Source organism: Dendrobates tinctorius, unplaced genomic scaffold (assembly GCF_039654945.1).
Source record: "Dendrobates tinctorius isolate UK_male_01 unplaced genomic scaffold, ASM3965494v1 ptg000064l, whole genome shotgun sequence".
Classification (NCBI taxonomy): domain Eukaryota; kingdom Metazoa; phylum Chordata; class Amphibia; order Anura; family Dendrobatidae; genus Dendrobates; species Dendrobates tinctorius.
Genome location: NW_027361732.1, coordinates 58922854 through 58942623, shown reverse-complemented (window position 1 = coordinate 58942623; position 19770 = coordinate 58922854). Strand labels below are relative to the sequence as shown.

At 43.2% G+C, this 19770-nt stretch overlaps 1 protein-coding gene across 1 annotated transcript; it reads left to right on the top strand.

Annotated features, from left to right (window-relative positions):
• Nucleotides 1-2728: 2728 nt before the first annotated feature.
• On the top strand, nt 2729-19563 carry LOC141094589 (uncharacterized). Its single transcript, XM_073580463.1, has 5 exons — nt 2729-3061; nt 3381-3522; nt 3899-4687; nt 16672-16805; nt 16934-19563. Exons 1-5 carry the CDS (start codon nt 2729-2731, stop codon nt 18446-18448), a joined length of 2913 nt encoding a protein of 970 aa, XP_073436564.1. The 3' UTR covers nt 18449-19563.
• The last annotated feature ends 207 nt before the right edge of the window (nt 19564-19770 follow it).

Sequence of the window (19770 nt, the reverse complement as noted above, 5' to 3'; positions counted from 1 at the left end):
ATCAATCAAGCTATTAATAGAGCTCCATATAATGCAGACAATACAATGGGAGCAATAGAAAAAAAAACAATCAAAAATGACTGGACCAGTTATTATAACCCTGTAGTAATATACTGTGCTAGATATATAACAAACAGCAAGGAAAATCAATCAATAATCCCTAATAGGAACCCTGCAGTGTTTGGTAGATACCTGATGGAAAGAGGTAAAAAAAACCCTGGGTAACAGAGGAAGCTCCTCATGGAGTGAAATCGCTTATTCAGGAAGAGCAACTGAAGCTCAGAAAATAAGAGAGCTAATAAAGTGCAGTAGTTCCACACCCCAAGCTGGAGTGCAATACGTCACCCAAAAGCAGCACAGTCAGAGAGTCCAGTCAGAGTCGCCCCAACGTCTGTGTAAAGAGCCAGCAGCCACAGCGGGGTACAATAACCCACGCGTTCCGACACCACAGGTGTCTTTCTCAAGGTGAGTGCTAATGTTGCTTAGTAGAGCAGCTATTTAAGTCAAAATAATCACTGATACATCCTTGCCAGGTGGCAGCTGGAGGCGTGCAAACGCACAGGTAGGCGGATATGGCGTCATGAGTTTCAGATGTAATGCGCAGGCGCCATCACAACCCAACAAATGTTAAGGTATAAGTCAAGGTCTCGTGAGAGTTAGATGTCCCGCGCATGCGCACTACAATCATGCAAGTAACCATAGCGCTGTTTGTAAGCGCCATCACCGACTGCAAAGCGGCGTTTGTTGTAAGTCAAAATCTCGTGAGATTTGCGAATCTCACACATGCGCAAATAAGCCCTAAAGAAACCATAGCAATAAAAACAGATGCAAACAAATCGTAGAGGGCAGTAAACCAAGATATCATAGGGCCCATACATCACACGTAGGCACAATTCGACTAAACATATGACTTAAAATGTGAGCGCTATCTTAGTAACCGTTAAGTTGCAGAAACCGATGGCTAATACACACATATTAATATGACAAAAAGGCGGCGCTTAGTAATAATAGAGTCCCATGGATTTAATACACCCCGTAAATACGTTGTGTACTCATGACCATAGATCAACATCTTATCAAAAAATCCCGCACAGACGCACTGCAATCAGGCGGGTATCCATAGTGCTATTTGTCGACATTATCACAGGCGTCCGTTGCAAGTCAAAATCCCATGAGATTAACAAATCTCATACATGCACAATTGAGCCCTAAGGTAACCATGGCAATAAAGAAAAGTGCTAACACGTCATACAATGTGATAAACAAATATCTCATAGGGCCCATACATCACATATAGACACCATTTGACTGGACATATGACAAAAGCAGTAAAGGTTAGACACATATGTTTACAATATGAGCACTGTCATAATAAAAAAAAAAAAATAAAGGACGATTTAATACACACATGTTGATGTGACAAAAGAGCGGCGCTTATTATAGAGTCTCATGGACTTAATACAGCCCATACATACGTTGTATATTTGTAACCATGAGTCAGAATTTTATTAAAAGGTGGTGTTTTCTGTTGCTTTTGTGCAATTAATAAAAATTTATATTTTCACATAATTGTCTCATGCGTGGTGATCCCACATATATGCAGTGTCTGTTTTCTTCTTTTGTCCATTGATCTAATTCACTTGCATGTGAATATCAAAGCTGGATGGTGCCCACTCATTTGAATTGAATTTTATTCAGTCTGTTTTCCTCATCTTTCATGAGGTATCTCTAGAGTGGTGGCACATCCTGTTGTGATTAGTATGGATTTAAATGCCAGAGAGGCAGCGTGGCAGGAACAAGTCAGAGAGATTTTTGGCAGGGATGGTGAGTCTTTGACCTCGAATACTGTTTTGGATATGGGATTTCAGAATTTGTCCTCTGATCTGCTGGGTCTGCATAAGAAGTTGACGAAGACTTGGTGGAACATTAAGAGCTTGGAGGAATATAAAAGATTAGGCCTTATCCCACGAAGATTGAGGGTCCAAATCTTTCCGGCTTGGGAAGCTGATCAGGACTTTAAACTGGTGTGGGAAACTGGCCTTAAGAAATGCTCTTATATTATTATTGATATGTTGATTGAGCAGGATAAAGTCTTTTTGTCCAGGATCAAGGATGAGATCAGGGATAAAGAGCTCAGACTGGATGCCTTTGATAAAAAAACACTAGTTGATCCTTTTAGGATTCAACTTAAGGAAGTGGTGGATCGATATGAGAAAGACATCATTAGAGGTAAAAAGAGTAAATTCCAACGAGATAAATTAGACTCTGATAAACAACGGGTCTATAGATGGACCCATCAGGGTAACTCGAGACATCGGGTACCAATAATTACCAATACTAATAGTAATGATACCACCAATCTGGGTGCAACTACTCATAGTAGTGATTTTTTATCCACCGACACAAGCGACAGGGAAAGCAGTCTAGAAAGGGGAGAAGGAAACCTAAGACATCGGACCAAGAGAAACAGGAATTTACGAGTCTGGTCACCGAACTCGAGAAGGGAGACGAGACTCAACAACAGGAGACGTTATTAGGGGCCACCTCCCACTCCAGTTCATCACTGGAGGGGGATGGGTTGCGTATAATAAGCTTATCCTCTTATGAACTATCAGAGGTAGAGACCAAACTCCTATCCAAAGGTTTATCTTTCTCACCAACTAACTGTTTAGACAAATTTGAGCTCACAAAAGATTTATATCTCTTTTGTCGTCAATTGACGTTTAAAATGTTGTACCAACAACCCTCCCTTCCTCCCATTGAGGAATTACCTGAACAGGACAGACAAGTGCTTCGTGACCTTTTAGATCTGTTAACGGAGAATGAGGCTGGTTCTGGGCGGAGAAGATTTACTGGAAGATTGCCCTCACAGGCATCTCCCAGTTTCTCTTTATTTCCAACAATTCAGATTTTCTTTGACAAGACTTGCAGGGACATTAAGAGACTTAGACTGGACAAGCCTCGCCAAAACAATCTGAGTAGAGGGGAGAAACTGGCTTTGAAGAGTCTGAAAAATAATGACTCTTTTGAAATTAAGGAAGCCGATAAAGGCGGGAACATCGTTTTGTGGCCTAAAAACATGTACTGTCTGGAAGCCCACCGCCAGATTGATAACATTCAATACTATCAAATCTTACCTTCAGACCCGACTACTATCTTCAAGGGACAGCTAGATAGATTACTTTCTAGGGCACTCCTGAGTGGTATCATCAATAAAAAAGAACATGATTTTTTTGATTACCAGCCATCCGGTTGTACCAACATTCTATCTATTACCAAAGGTACACAAATCTATTAGTGAGCCTCCGGGCAGACCCATTGTATCCGGGCTGGGGGGGTTGTATGAGAAACCTTGTGCTTATCTTGATTTCTACTTGCAGCCTCTGGCACAGCGGTTGGATTCTTTTGTCCGAGATACTACTCATCTGCTGTTACTCCTGAAGGACCTGGAAATACCCGATGGCACCATCTTGGTCACCCTAGATGTGGAGGCACTCTACACCAACATCAGCCACAATCTTGGTATGGAGGCTGTCTCTTACTTTTTAAACCACCATACTACGGGTGACAGGGGTCATGACACGTTTATTCTTGAGCTGTTAAAATTTGTCCTAGAAAAAAACTATTTTGTTTTTGATAGGGCTTTTTTCAGGCAAGTGTCTGGGACCGCTATGGGGGCGAAGTGTGCGCCCTCCTACGCCAACCTCTTTTTGGGTTGGTGGGAGGAGACACACGTCTACCAACAAGACAGTTTTTCTAAATGGGTGATCAAGTGGTTTAGATACATCGATGACATTGCCATCATTTGGTCGGGATCTGAAACTCAACTAATGGAGTTTATTTCAGCATTAAATGGGAATTGTTGGAATATCAAGCTCACGTGTGCTTTCTCTTCCAGTTCGGTGGATTTTTTTTGATCTTAGGATTGGAATTTGCCACAACCGTACCACTACAACACTGTTCCGCAAACAAACAGCAACTAACAACGTATTACACTTTGACAGTTTTCACCCTGCACATTTACGTAAGGGAATTCCCAAAGGACAATTTATCCGAATCAGGAGAAACTGCAGCCGTACAGAAGATTTTATGAGGGAATCACGCCAACTATCTAATAGATTCCGTGAGAGAGGATATCCAAGGAAGATTATATCTGGAGCCTTTGAGTTCTCCAGGAATCGTCCTAGGGAGGAATTCTTAACCCCATGGGTAAGGGATGCCCGAAACCGGATCAGCCTCATCACGAGGTTCCACAACCAGTGGAGTGATGTTTATCAAATTCTGGGGAACAACTGGGGGATTCTGCTAAGTGATTCCAAGTTACAACGTTTTGTGGATGAACGCCCTAGTGTGGTGGCTAGAAGGACGCAGAACCTTAAAGACATTTTGTCTAATAGTCATTTTAGACGCCCCACCACCAAGATCCGTACCGGTAATGACAATAAGGGCACTTTTCCATGTGGTGCTTGCTCTATCTGTCCTCGAATTCTGTCTAATCGATTGATTTCTGTGCTTTGTCTGCCCACACAGATACAGCCGAAGGCGTATATCAACTGCCGTTCTCGCAATATTGTCTACGCTCTGGTTTGTGAATGCAAGAAAATATATGTGGGGCAGACAACGCAAGAACTACGACGGAGGACTCAGCAGCACCTTTCGAATATTATGACGGCACGGTCAGACAGGGGTAAGGGGAAACCGCTGACTTCTGTGGTCACCCATTTTCTTGATACTCATGGGGGTTCCCCCGACTCCCTCAAGGTTTTAGGACTAGAGGGGGTTCGTGTCAACATTAGGGGGGGTAATATCTCAGATGAGCTTCTCCGTCGGGAAGCCAGGTGGATCTATGTCTTGGACTGTCTATCGCCTCGAGGCCTCAATGAGGAGCGGCTGTATAACGGCTTCTATAAGAAGACATAAATTGTGTTGTGTCATCTTATTAATATATATTTTCTTTGTCTCCTGCCTTTTGTTTCTTCCAGCATTTAGCTCTTGGCTTCTATTATATACCGGATTTCGGGACGTCTCCTTTCTACTCGGCTGGATTCTGAGACTCCCCGTTCTGACGTATCTAATCTGTACAACGTTAATGACATTTCATCATGATGCTGGGAACCACGCTGAACATAGGAGGATGGTGTTTATTTGCCTCCCTCCTTTTCCATCCTTGGGACCCTCTACTATGTCTTCCTAAATACACTGCGAATGTTTGAAAAATGGGAGATTATAACGTGTATGGGATATTCTGGCATCCCGGTATATTAATATCTGGATTATGTATTCACCCCCTGTATACTGCTTGTCTAAGTGCCGGCTTATTGGTTCCCCTCCACCTCCTCCCTTTCCCCTCCCCCCCCCTTCTCCCTTTCCCATTTCCCCTCCTTCCTCCTCTTCTATAATCTGTACCCAATTGTTTTACATTAAGATACGTTGTGAGATACTCACGGTTATGTCAGTAAATTTTGACTTGTTGGTACTCAAGTTGGTTCCATTCTTTCCCACATTTGGGTTCAATGGGTCATCAGCAGTGTTTGGTTTATACCTGCATTGGTCTGGCGCTTTTTTACCTATGCCGTGCATTTACCTTATATATGCTTAGTAGTTTGATATAAGGTTTGATTTAAAAACATTTGTATATCTACAGACTCTAGTACCATCATTGATGGCTCTGGTATGCATTTTTCCCTTATATTTTGCTATATCGATCTGCAGACTGATGGTTTAGGTTTAATAACATCACAATCGCAAGTGGGGGTTCTATATGTTTCTTTTACAGCATTAGGCTTTGCCTTTGTCATATCAAACTAGAACCTTTACGTATATCTGATTTAATTTCCTCTAACATCATTGTTATAGGCTGTTTCCATGCAAATTGTTCATTAGATTGCGCATGCGTGTGATCTTTCAACCGTATGAGATCTTGACTCACACTAAGCACCGCCTTGTAGCCCATATTAATGCTGATAAACAGCATTATGGTTACCCGCCTGATTGCAGTGCGTTTCCGTGCGACCTTTTAATAAAATTCTGACTCATGGTTACAAATATACAACGTATGTATGGGCTGTATTAAGTCCATGAGACTCAATCTATAATAAGCGCCGCTCTTTTGTCACATCAACATGTGTGTATTAAATCGTCCTTTATTTTTTTTTTTTATTATGACAGTGCTCATATTGTAAACATATGTGTCTAACCTTTACTGCTTTTGTCATATGTCCAGTCAAATGGTGTCTATATGTGATGTATGGGCCCTATGAGATATTTGTTTATCGCCTTGTATGACGTGTTAGCACTTTTCTTTATTGCCATGGTTACCTTAGGGCTCAATTGCGCATGTATGAGATTTGTTAATCTCATGGGATTTTGACTTGCAACGGACGCCTGTGATAATGTCGACAAATAGCACTATGGTTACCCGCCTGATTGCAGTGCATCTGTGCGGGATTTTTTGATAAGATGTTGATCTATGGTCATGAGTACACAACGTATTTACGGGGTGTATTAAATCCATGGGACTCTATTATTACTAAGCGCCGCCCTTTTGTCATATTAATATGTGTGTATTAGCCATCGGTTTCTGCAACTTAACGGTTACTATGATAGCGCTCACATTTTAAGTCATATGTTTAGTCGAATTGTGGCTACGTGTGATGTATGGGCCCTATGATATCTTGGTTTACTGCCCTCTACGATGTGTTTGCATCTGTTTTTATTGCTATGGTTTCTTTAGGGCTTATTTGCGCATGTGTGAGATTCGCAAATCTCACGAGATTTTGACTTACAACAAACGCCGCTTTGCAGTCGGTGATGGCGCTTACAAACAGCGCTATGGTTACTTGCGTGATTGTAGTGCGCATGCGCAGGACATCTAACTCTCACGAGACCTTGACTTATACCTTAACATTTGTTGGGTTGTGATGGCGCCTGCGCATTACATCTGAAACTCATGACGCCATATCCGCCTACCTGTGCGTTTGCACGCCTCCAGCTGCCACCTGGCAAGGATGTATCAGTGATTATTTTGACTTAAATAGCTGCTCTACTAAGCAACATTAGCACTCACCTTGAGAAAGACACCTGTGGTGTCGGAACGCGTGGGTTATTGTACCCCGCTGTGGCTGCTGGCTCTTTACACAGACGTTGGGGCGACTCTGACTGGACTCTCTGACTGTGCTGCTTTTGGGTGACGTATTGCACTCCAGCTTGGGGTGTGGAATTACCGTACTTTATTAGCTCTCTTATTTTCTGAGCTTCAGTTGCTCTTCCTGAATAAGCGATTTCACTCCATGAGGAGCTTCCTCTGTTACCCAGGGTTTTTTTTACCTCTTTCCATCAGGTATCTACCAAACACTGCAGGGTTCCTATTAGGGATTATTGATTGACTTTCCTTGCTGTTTGTGATATACCGTATCTAGCACAGTATATTACTACAGGGTTATAATAACTGGTCCAGTCATTTTTGATTGTTTTTTTTTCTATTGCTCCCATTGTATTGTCTGCATTATATGGAGCTCTATTAATAGCTTGATTGATCCATATTTAGTGCCATTACATTCTGCAGCCAGCGGTGTACATGCTGATGAGACTGTTTTTAATTGCTTTTAATGCGTGGTGTTTTCTGTTGCTTTTGTGCAATTAATAAAAATTTATATTTTCACATAATTGTCTCATGCGTGGTGATCCCACATATATGCAGTGTCTTTTCTTCTTTTGTCCGGCGATACTAAATATGTGTACTTTTATTGTTTTGTTTTTTTGTATTTCCAAAAAAAATGAATTTATTGAGCAATATTTTTTTTTTAAATTTATTTAGCGATTTTTTTTAGAAATTATGTTTACACTTTTTTTTAACTTTATTACATGGTCCCAGGGGGGGACATCACTATAAGATGTCAGATCGCCGATCTGACAATTTAGACAGCACTCTGTCAGATTGGCGGTCTGACAGGCGCTGCACAAGGCTTCCTGCAGGCCCCTGAAGGACCCCGAGGCCATATTGGATCATGGGGCCTGGAGGGAAAAGGACCCTCGGAGCAGCGCAGCACATCACGTCGCTCCGGGGGTCCCAGGGAAGCACGGAGGAAGCCCCCTCCCTGCGCACTTCTCTCCTATGCCCCGATACACTGCAATCATGTTTGATCGCAGTGTGCCAGGGGTTAATGTGTCGGGGGCGGTCCGTGACCACACCTGACACATAATGCCGGGTGTCAGCTGTGATAATCAGCTGACACCCAGCCGCAATCAGCCCCCGGGGGCGCCGCTGGTCGCTATGATGTACTATCCCATCCTTGGGAATTAAGTCCCAGGGCACATGGATGGGATAGTACATCATATGGCGAAAGAGGTTAAGTAAGGAAAGTATAATAACCACTGTGATGATGTTCACAATCCTCTTACAATAGGACAAGCAGGATGGCAAAACAAGTGCTAGCAATATCCCAAAAAGTAATACGAATGAAAAATTAACTTTTAACCATGCCAAAAGAACTGAAAAGAAAAAAGTCTTGAGGGAGGAAAAGATGAGCTAAATTCTGGCTTTACTATCAGAGAGGTACAGTGAGCGTCATGTTGCCTCCATCCTTAAAGTTTCTCAGATGGTAGTCCATTACAACTTGGTCAAGCAGCAGACATTGGGGACAACAAAGCTACAGACCAGCAGATGGCAAAAACCACTATCCACTGACCAGGATGACTGTCATCTTATTTGAATGTCACTCAGTGACCACAGGATGACATCACGTGACCTACAAAAGAAACGGCAAATGGCAGCTGGGGTGTAGCGCATGGCAAGAACAATTCTTAACAGGCTTCTAGAGGCAGGGCTTAAGTCATGTAAGGGTAGAAAAAACCCTTTCATCAATGAGAAGCAAAGGAGAGCTAAGATGAAGTTTGCCAAAGACCATAAGGATTGGTCCATAGAGGACTGGAATAAGGTAATCTTCCCTGATGAGTCTAATTTTCAGCTTTGCCCAACACCTGATCAACTAATGGTTAGACAGAGACCTGGAGAGGTGTACAAGCCACAGTGTCTTGCACCCACTGTGAAATTTGGTGGATGATCGGTGATCTGGGGATGCTTCTGCAAGGCTGGAATTGGACAGGTTAATCTTTGCGAAGGAAATATGAATCAAGCTGTTTACAAAGTTGTCCTGGAAAAACAGTTGATTTTTTCTGCTCAGGCAATGTTCCCCAACTCTGAGGACTGGTTTTGTCCTCAGAGTTGTCATGGCTAGCCCAATCTCCAGACCTGATCCCTATTGAAAACGTCTGGAATGTAATCAAGAGGATGATGGATAGTCACAAGCCATCAAGCAAAGAAAACTGCTTAACCCCTTTCTGACAAGAGACGTACTATCCCATCCATGGGACCCGGGCCCCTATGCCCATGGACGGGATAGTACGTCTAGCGCGATCAGCGGCGCTCACAGGTTTGGCGCCGCTGATCGCGGCTGGGTGTCAGCTGATTATCACAGAAGACACCCGACACTGTGTGAGGGGCAGTCACGGACCGCCCCCGACACGTTAACCCATGGCACACTGTGATTAACCATGGTCGCAGTGTACCGGGTGTTTAGGGAAGCATCGGCAGGGCCCTCCCTCCGTGCTTCCCTGAGACCCCCTCAGCAGCGCAATGTGCAGCGCTGCTGTGGGGGCCTCCTTCCCTGCAGGTCCCCAAATCCAAAATGGCGGCGGGGAACTTCAGGGGCCTGCAGGGAGACGGCTGCAGCACTGCCTGTGACAGATCGCTGATCTGTCACAGTGATCTGTGATGTGACAGATCAGCGATCTGTCACATGACAGTGATGTCCCCACTGGGACAATGTAATACAGTTTTAAAAAAAAAAAGTGTAAACATAATTTATAAAATATCGCTAAAAAAATAATTTATGAAGAATTGCTAAATAAATTTTTAAAAAAAACTTTCCCTAATAAATTCATTTTTTGGAAATAAAAAAAACAAAACAAAAGTACACATATTTAGTATTGCCGCGTCCGTAACGACCTGCCCTATAAAACTGTCCCATTACTTAACCCCTTTAGTGAACCCCTTAAAAAATAAAAATAAAAAACAAAGCAAAAAATAATGCTTTATTATCATACCACCGAACAAAAAGTGCAATAACGCGCGATCAAAAAGACGTATATAAATAACCATGGTACTGCTGAAAACATCATCTTGACCCGTAAAAAAAACAAACTGCCACACAGTGTCATCAGTGTCGTAGCTGCTTTTTGTCCTGACCAAGCGTCAGCTATGCCAGATCACCAGTGAGTCCGACTTACGAGGTTTCGCCCTTCTGTTGCAAGCGCTTGGAGACAAAGAGACTTAACACACAAGCCGAGGTCAAATCACTTTATCTGACGCAATGAAATACAAGGAAACTTTTATACCATTTGCAACAATATGTGACTCTTTGGAGCTCATTTGGCCCCCACCATCATCTCAGGGTCGTACCTTATTTACAATGTACCCAGAACATGTTTTTGAGAACAAATATGATAACAAGTATAGTTTCCTTGAAGACAGAGACTAATAGTCTACATAAGAATAACACATAGCAATAATAGGGAAAAGGCAGTTGAAGTCTTAAAGGTAATTAAAGGGATATAAAGCAAACCATTAACTCTTCTATATCATCAGCGAAAAAAATAAAAAGTTGTAGCTCGCAGAATAAAGCGATGCAAAAATAATTATTTTTTTATACAAAATTGTTTTCAGTGCATAAAAGCACCAAAACATAAAAAAAGACATAAATGAGGTAACCATACTGACCCGAAGAATAAAACCACTTTATCAATTTTACCACATGTGGAATGGTGTAAACGCACCCCCAAAAGAAATTCTTGAAATGCTGTTTTTTGTTAATTCTGCATCACAAAAATCGGAATAAAAAGCGATCAAAAAACTACACATGCCCAAAAATGAAACCAATAAAAACGTCTACTCGTCCCGCAAAAAAATAAGACCTCACATGACTCGATGGGTCAAAATATGCAAAAATTACAGCTTTCAAAATGAGGTGATGCAAAAACTATTTTTACAATAAAAAGCATCTTTTAGAGTGCGACAGCTGCCAAATATAACAACCCACCATAAATAGTAAATCAAACCCCCCATTATCACCCTCTTAGTAAGGGAAAAATAATAAAACTAAAAAAAAATGTATTTATTTCCATTTTCCCATTAGGGTTAGGGATAGGGTTAGGGCTAGGGCTAGGGCTATGGCTAGGGTTAGGGCTAGGGGTAGGGTTATGGTTAGGGCTAGGGTTAGGACTGGCGTTAGGACTGAGGTTAGGGTTAAGGGTGTGTTGGGGTTAGGGTTGGAGTTAGAATTGGGGGGTTTCCACTGTTTGGGCACATCAGGTGCTCTCCAGACGCAACATGGCGTCTGATCTCAATTCCAGCCATTTCTGCTTTGAAAAAGTCAAATGTTGCTCCTTCCCTTCCAAGCTCTGCCATGCGCCCAAACAGTGTTTTACCCCCACAGATGGGGTATCAGCCTTCTCAGGAAAAATTGCAAAATAACTTTTGGGGTAAAATTTCTCCTGTTTCCCTTAGGAAAATAAAAAATTGGGGGGCAAAAATATCATTTTTGTGGAAAAAAAAATATGATTTTTTTTATTTTCACGTCCGGGCGTTATAAACTTCTGTGAAGCACATGGGGGTTCAAAGTGCTCACCACAAATCTAGATAAGTTCTGTGAGGGGTCTAGTTTCCAAAATGGGGTCACTTGTGGGGAGTTTCAACAGTTTAGGCACATCAGAGGCTCTCCAAACGTGACATGACACCCGCAGACTATTCCATCAAAGTCTGCATTCCAAAACGTCACTACTTCCCTTCCGAGCCCCGACGTGTGCCCGTCCAGTAGTTTTCTCCCACATATGGGGTATCAGCGTACTCAGGACAAACTGGACAACAACTTTTGGGGTCCAATTTCTCCTGTTACCCTTGGAAAAATAAAAAAATGGTGACTAAAATATCATGATTGTGGAAGAAATATGATTTTTTTATTTTCACGCCCGGGCGTTATAAACTTCTGTGGAGCACTGGGGGGTTCAAAGTGCTCACCACACATCTAGATAAGTTCCGTAGGGGGTCTAGTTTCCAAAATGGGGTCACTTGTGGGAAGTTTCCACTGTTTAAGTACACTAGGGGCTCTTCAAAGGCAACATGACAGCCGCAGACCATTCCATCAAAGTCTGCATTCCAAAAAGTCTCTACTTCCCTTCCAAACCCCGACATGTGCCCATACAGTAGTTTTCTCCCACATATGGGGTATCAGCGTACTCAGGACAAATTGTTCAACAACTTTTGGGGTCCAATTTCTCCTGTTACCCTTGGATAAATAAAAAAGATCATGTTTGTGGAAAAGATGATTTTTTTTATTTTCAAGCCCGGGTGTTATAAGCTTCTGTGAAGCCATTGGGGGTTCAAAGTGCTCACCACACATCTAGCTAAGTTCCTGGGGGGGTCTAGTTTCCAAAATGGTGTCATATGTGGGGGGTTTCCACTGTTTAGGTACATCAGGGCCTTTCCAAACGCAGCATGGCGTCCAATCCCAATTCCAGCAAAAAAAGTCAAATGGCGCTGCTTCCCTTCCAAGCTCTTCCATGCGCCCAAATAGTGGTTTACCCCCACATGTGGGGTATCAGCATACTCAGGACAAATTGCACAATAACTTTTAGGGTCCTGTTACCCTTGGGAAAATAAAAATTGAGGGTGAAAAGATCATTTTTGTGGAAAAAATGTGTTTTTTTAATTTTATGACTGTACGTTATAAACTTCTGTGAAGCCCTGGGAGTTTCAAAGTTCTCACCACACATCTAAATAAGTTCCTTGGGGGGTCAAGTTTCCAAATTGGTGTTATTTGTGGGGGATTGCCACTGTTTTGACACATCAGGGGCTTTCCAAACGCGACATGGCGTCCGATGTCAATTCCAGCCAAAAAAGTCAAATGGCGCTGCTTCCCTTCCGTGCTCTGCCATGCATCCAAATAGTAGTTTACCCCCACATATTGGGTACCAGCATACTCAGGACAAATTGCACAATAACTTTTATGGTCCTGTTACCCTTGAGAAAATAAAAATTGAGGGTGAAAAGATCATTTTTTTGGAAAAAATATGATTTTTTAATTGTACGGCTGTACGTTATAAACTTCTGTGAAGCCCTTGGGGGATCAAATTTCTCACCATACATCTAGATAAGTTCCTTGGGGAGTCTAGTTTCCAAAATGGTGTCATTTGTGGGGGTTTCCACTGTTTTGTTACATCAGGGGCTTTCCAAACGCGACATGGCGTCCGATGTCAATTCCAGCCAAAAAAGTCAAATGGTGATGCTTCCTTTCCGAGCTCTGCCATGTGCCCAAATAGTCGTTTACACCAACATATAGGGTATCAGCATACTCTGGACAAATTGCACAATAACTTTTATGGTCCTGTTACCCTTGAGAAAATAAAAATTGCGGTGAAAAGATCATTTTTGTGGAAAAATATGATTTTTTAATTGTACGGCTGTACGTTATAAACGTCTGTGAAGCCCTGGTGGGTTCAAAGTACTCACCACACATCTAGATAAGTTCCTTGGGGAGTCTAGTTTCCAAAATAGGGGTCACTTGTTGGGGGTTTCCACTGTTTAGGCACATCAGCGGCTCTCCAAACGTGACATGGCATCCGATCTGAATTCCTGCCAATTTTGCATTGAAAAAGTCAAACGGCGCTCCTTCCCTTCTGAGCTCTGCCTTGCGCCAAAACAGTGGTTCCCCCCTCATAACAGGTATCAGCGTACTCAGGACAAATTGCACAATAACTTTTGTGGTCCAATTTCTCCTGTTACCCTTGGTAAAATAAAAAAAAAATTGGACCTGAATTAATTTTTTTGAGAAAAAAGTTAAATGTTCACTTTTTTAAACATTCAAAAAATTCCTGTGAAGCACCTGAAAGGTTAATAAACTTCTTGAATGTGGTTTTCAGTACCTTGAGGGGTGCAGTTTTTAGAATCATGTCACTTTTGGGTATTTTCTATCACATAGACCCCTCAAAGTGACTTCAAATGTGACGTGGTCCATAAGAATAAAATGGTGTTGCAAAAATGAGAAATCGCTGGTCAACTTTCAACCCTTATAACTTCGTAAGAAAAAAAAAAATTTCGTCCAAAATTGTGCTGATGTAAAGTAAACATATGTAAAATGTTACTTATTAAGCTTTTTTTGTGCCATATCTCTGTAATTTAAGGGCATAAAAACTCAAAGTTGGAAAATTGTGAAATTTTCAAAAGTTTTGCCAAATTTCCATTTTTTTCACAAATAAACGCAAGTTATTTGAATGAAATTTTACCACTAACATGAAGTACAATATGTCTCGAGAAAAGATTGTCAGAATCAGTGTGATCCATGGAAGCGTTTCAGAGTTATTACCTCATAAAGGGACAGTGGTCAGAATTGTAAAAATTGGCCCGGTCTTGAACGTGCAAACCACCCTTGGGGGTAAAGGTGTTAAATATTTGTACCAGGAGTCACATAAGGTCACCCAAAAGCAGTGTGAAAGACTGGTGGAATGCATGCCAAGACCCATGAAAGCTGTGATTAAAAATGATTTTTATTCCACAAAATATTGATTTTGAACTCTTCCTAAGTTAAAACATTAGTATTGTTGTTTTTAAATGATTATGAACTTGTATTCTTAGCATTATTTGAGGTCTGCAAGCACTGCATTTTTTTTGTTCTTTTGACCATTTCTCATTTTCTGAAAATAAATGCAAAATATAGTGCTTGGAAATTTGAAGACATGTCGTCAGTAGTTTATAGAATAAAAGAGCCATTTACATTTTACTCAAAAATATACCTATAAATAGAAAAATCAGACAAAGTGAAAATTTTGCAGTGGTTTCTTAATTTTTTCCAGACCAGTATATACAGTGCCTTGCAAAGTACTTTTCAACCTTCTCCCTCATATCATGCTTCCAATATAAGGATACCAAATGTGAATTTTTGGTGAAGAATCAACAACAAGTGGGACACAATTGTGAAGTTGATCGAAATGTATTGGTTATTTTAATTTTTTGGGGAAATTCAAAAACTGAAAAGTGGGGCGTGCAATATTATTCATCCCCTTTACTTTCAGTGCAGCAAACTCACTCCAGAAGTTCATTGTTGATCTCTGAATGATCCAATGTTGTCCTAAATGACTAATGACGATAAATATAATCCACCTGTGTGAAAATCAAGTCTCCATATAAATGCACCTGCTCTTTTATAGGTTCAGGGTTCTGTTTGAAGCACAGAGAGCATCATGAAGACCAAGAAACACAACAGGCAGGTCCGTTATATTGTTGTGGATAAGTTTAATATATTTGGATACAAAATTAATTCCAAAACTTTAAGCATCCCTAGGAGCACTATGAAAGAGATTATATTGAAATGGAAGGAGTATCATGCCACTGCAAATCTACCAAGACCCGGCCGTCCCTCTAAACTTTCATCTCAAACAAGGAGAAGACTGATCAGAGATGCAGCCAAGAGGCCCATGATCACTCTGGATGAACTGCAGAGATCTACAGCTGAGGTGGGACAGTCTGTGCATAGGACAACAATCATTCGTACACTGCACAAATCTGGCCTTTATGGAAGAGTGGCAAGAAGAAAGCCATTTCTCAAAGATATCCATAAAAAGTGTTGTTTAAAGTTTGCAACAAGCCACCTGGGAGACACACCAAACATGTGGAAGAAGGTGCTCTGGTCAGATGAAACAAAAATCGAACTTTTTGGCAGCAATGCCAAACGATATGTTTGACGTAAAGGCAACACAGCTCATCACCCTGAACACACCATCCCCACTGTCAAACATGTTGGTGGCAGCATCATTGTTTGGGCCTGCTTTTCTTCAGCAGGGACAGGGAAGATGGTTAAAATTGATGGGAAGATAGATGGAGCCAAATACAGGACCATTTTTGAAGAAAACCTGTTGGAGTCTGCAAAAGACCTGAGACTGGGACGGAGATTTGATTTCCAACAAGACAATGATCCCAAACATAAAGCTAAGGCTGGTTTCACATTTGCGTTTTTTAGCGCTGGAAAAAAACGCATACGTGCGCATGCGATTTTTCCCCTATATTTAACATGGGTGCGCATACCTGCGCGCTTGTAAGCGCATGTATGCGATTTTCATGCGCTGCGTTTTTTTGGGGTGTGCGTTGGTATTTTCCAGACGCAGCATGTTGCATTTTTTGGCCCTGGAAAAAATCGCATGCGCACGTATGCGCACGTTTTGCGCTAAAAATGGCCATTATAGCCTATGGATGCGCATACGTGCGCACTGGCATGCGCAGGTATGCGTTTTTTTAGCGCTGCGTTTTTTGGGTGGTGTCCACTTTTTATCCTAGTTAGAATCTTCTAAAGTCAAAAAAAAAAAGTCTATATAAAGGAGGTGCCTGCCAAAACTCTGCCACTACTACACTGACAGATTGAAGAGCAGACAGTCAACCAAGAACCCATTATATCAGCGAAGAATGTGAGTATATTACATTATATGCCTGTCCTTTTAAATTATGTATGTACTAATGATTTTTATTATTTTTACATGCAGTATGTCTTCAGAATCCGAGTATTCCCCATCGCGGCAGGAATTGGCGCAAGCAGACCGTGAGGTGATTATTTTCGTGCATCTGGTAAGTATATCTGCTGCTTCTCCAAATCTCTTACGTTTTTTTCAACTTTCTTAAGACATCGTCATCATCATCTGCGGACGGGACTAGTGAGGGCGAAGAGCAGGAGCAGCGAAGCCAAGTCCCGGTGGTGATACGGAATGTAAGTATCAAATGATTTGTAATGTTCTTTATTTTTTATCTGCTATTTTTACTCTTTTTTTTGTTTCTTTTTTTGTAACTTTTTATTCAATTTAAATTTGATTATTCTAATGAATGTGTTTTGTCTAGGTTCCACAACGGGATGAAGACGTCTACCTGGATAATGAGCAGCTCATCAGCCTGGTCCAGGAGCGTTCGCCGTTGTGGGACAGCCGTGACCGGCTGTACAAGGACAATGTGGTGACCCGGCGGCTATGGAATGAGGTGGCCGCAGCGTTGATGGATGGCTGGGACAGCGCCACAGCATCCTCCAAAAAGGCGTTTAGTGAGTATTTCCCTGCTCTGTATTGTGCCGCAGTGACTGTTGTCCTTGACGGCACTGTTGGGTTTCGTGCTAGGCGTATCCTAGCAGGAAACCCAACAGTGTCATCGGGGTCTACAGTGACTGCTTTGAGTATTGTATTGCTACATTGTGCCGCAGTGACTGTTGTCCTTGACGGCACTGTTGGGTTTCGTGCTAGGCGTATTCTAGCAGGAAACCCAACAGTGTCATCGGGGTCTACAGTGACTGCTTTGAGTATTGTATTGCTACATTGTGCCGCAGTGACTGTTGTCCTTGACGGCACTGTTGGGTTTCGTGCTAGGCGTATTCTAGCAGGAAACCCAACAGTGTCATCGGGGTCTACAGTGACTGCTTTGAGTATTGTATTGCTACATTGTGCCGCAGTGACTGTTGTCCTTGACGGCACTGTTGGGTTTCGTGCTGGGCGTATTCTAGCAGGAAACCCAACAGTGTCATCGGAGTCTACAGTGACTGCTTTGAGTATTGTATTGCTACATTGTGCCGCAGTGACTGTTGTCCTTGACGGCACTGTTGGGTTTCGTGCTAGGTGTATTCTAGCAGGAAACCCAACAGTATCATCGGGGTCTACAGTGACTGCTTTGAGTATTGTATTGCTACATTGTGCCGCAGTGACTGTTGTCCTTGACGGCACTGTTGGGTTTCGTGCTAGGTGTATTCTAGCAGGAAACCCAACAGTGTCATCGGGGTCTACAGTGACTGCTTTGAGTATTGTATTGCTACATTGTGCTGCAGTGACTGTTGTCCTTGACGGCACTGTTGGGTTTCGTGCTAGGTTTATTCTAGCAGGAAACCCAACAGTGTCATCGGGGTCTACAGTGACTGCTTTGAGTATTGTATTGCTACATTGTGCCGCAGTGACTGTTGTCCTTGACGGCACTGTTGGGTTTCGTGCTAGGTGTATTCTAGCAGGAAACCCAACAGTGTCATCGGGGTCTACAGTGACTGCTTTGAGTATTGTATTGCTACATTGTGCCGCAGTGACTGTTGTCCTTGACGGCACTGTTGGGTTTCGTGCTAGGTGTATTCTAGCAGGAAACCCAACAGTGTCATCGGGGTCTACAGTGACTGCTTTGAGTATTGTATTGCTACATTGTGCCGCAGTGACTGTTGTCCTTGACGGCACTGTTTTTTTTTATCAACAGTGGACAAAGTCCGAACACGTTGGCGTTCGATCAAGGACCGCTTCAACAGTGATGTTCGTGCTGAGGGCCAGGTTCGCAGTGGATCTGCGTCAAGGACCAGAACTAGATACCGTCACTATCACGCGTTGCAGTTCCTAAGACCGGTCCTTGCCACAAGATCGTAAGTATTATACATTTTGGGTTTTTATTTTTATTAATCTGTGTTTTTCTAATCCACAGCTGATGCTTCTTGTAAAGGCATGGTAGTAATGATTTTCCTTTCTTCCACAGCACCTGGAGCAGCACCCTGCAACCTGGCCCTGGAGCGGTCCTTCCTCGGACGTCCTCTGACCCGTCCCAGCCATCCGACAGCCAGGAAGCACCTTGCAGGTCAACCACACACACAGCTGGTGACCAGGAAGCTGGGCCATCAGGTGTTCCCCTGTCCCAGGTCTCTGCCACTGGTTATGCGGGCACTACCCGCCAGCGGCAGAGGGCCTTGGACAGGAATGTCTTGCCCGAGTTTATGCATTTGAGCGAGACATTTAATTCCAGCCTCAAGTCACTGTCCGACAGAGTTGAAAGCGGTTTTGCACTCATGGAACGTGGTTTTAACCACTTTGAACACCGCTTCAATTCTGTAGAACAGCGCCTTGACCGTCTGGAGGCCGACCTCAACAGACCAGCACATCATTTTTTTAGTAAGATTGAAAAGGGCATGGCGGAACACCTTAGTCCTGATCAACAGCTGAATGTGCTGCAGGCCTGCAACAATGCTTTCTTGCAGGCTATGCAGCATAATCGGTACGGTCAGCAGTCAGTGGTGTCCTTTCCACCTGTGCCACCATTGACTCGCTTCACCTCACTACCTACTTGTGCTGCATACCACTGCACGGACACCTCTATTCAAAGCCAGGACACCCACCGTTACACCACCACAAGTCTGAGTGCAGCTGGTCACTTCACCGACACCACCATGGCAAGCGCTGCTCCTGTCTGGAGCACCACCGCCAATCCCATGCATGCGTGGAGCTCAGCCACCACTAGGCAAACATGGAACAGCCCTGCCGCTACAACAACATGTAGTAGCCCTGCCACCACCACTCTGCAAACCTGGACCATCACTTCCGCCACCAGTCCTCCTGCAAGGACGAGCACTGACAACGAAGAGCAGCAGCAGCCACCTCAGCAGCAGCAGCCACCTCAGCAGCAGCCACCTCAGCAGCAGCCGCCACCTCAGCAGCAGCAGCAACCACCTCAGCAGCAGCCACCTCAGCAGCAGCCGCCACCTCAGCAGCAGCAGCCACCTCAGCAGCAGCCGCCACCTCAGCAGCAGCCGCCACCTCAGCAGCAGCAGCCGCCACCTCAGCAGCAGCAGCCATACCAGCAGACGGGCGACCTACATTCCATATTTGCCCCTAGTTCAAGGTGAAATCAATCAAGGCGGGCATTGGGCCAAAGTCGGTCCAGGCACACAAGCC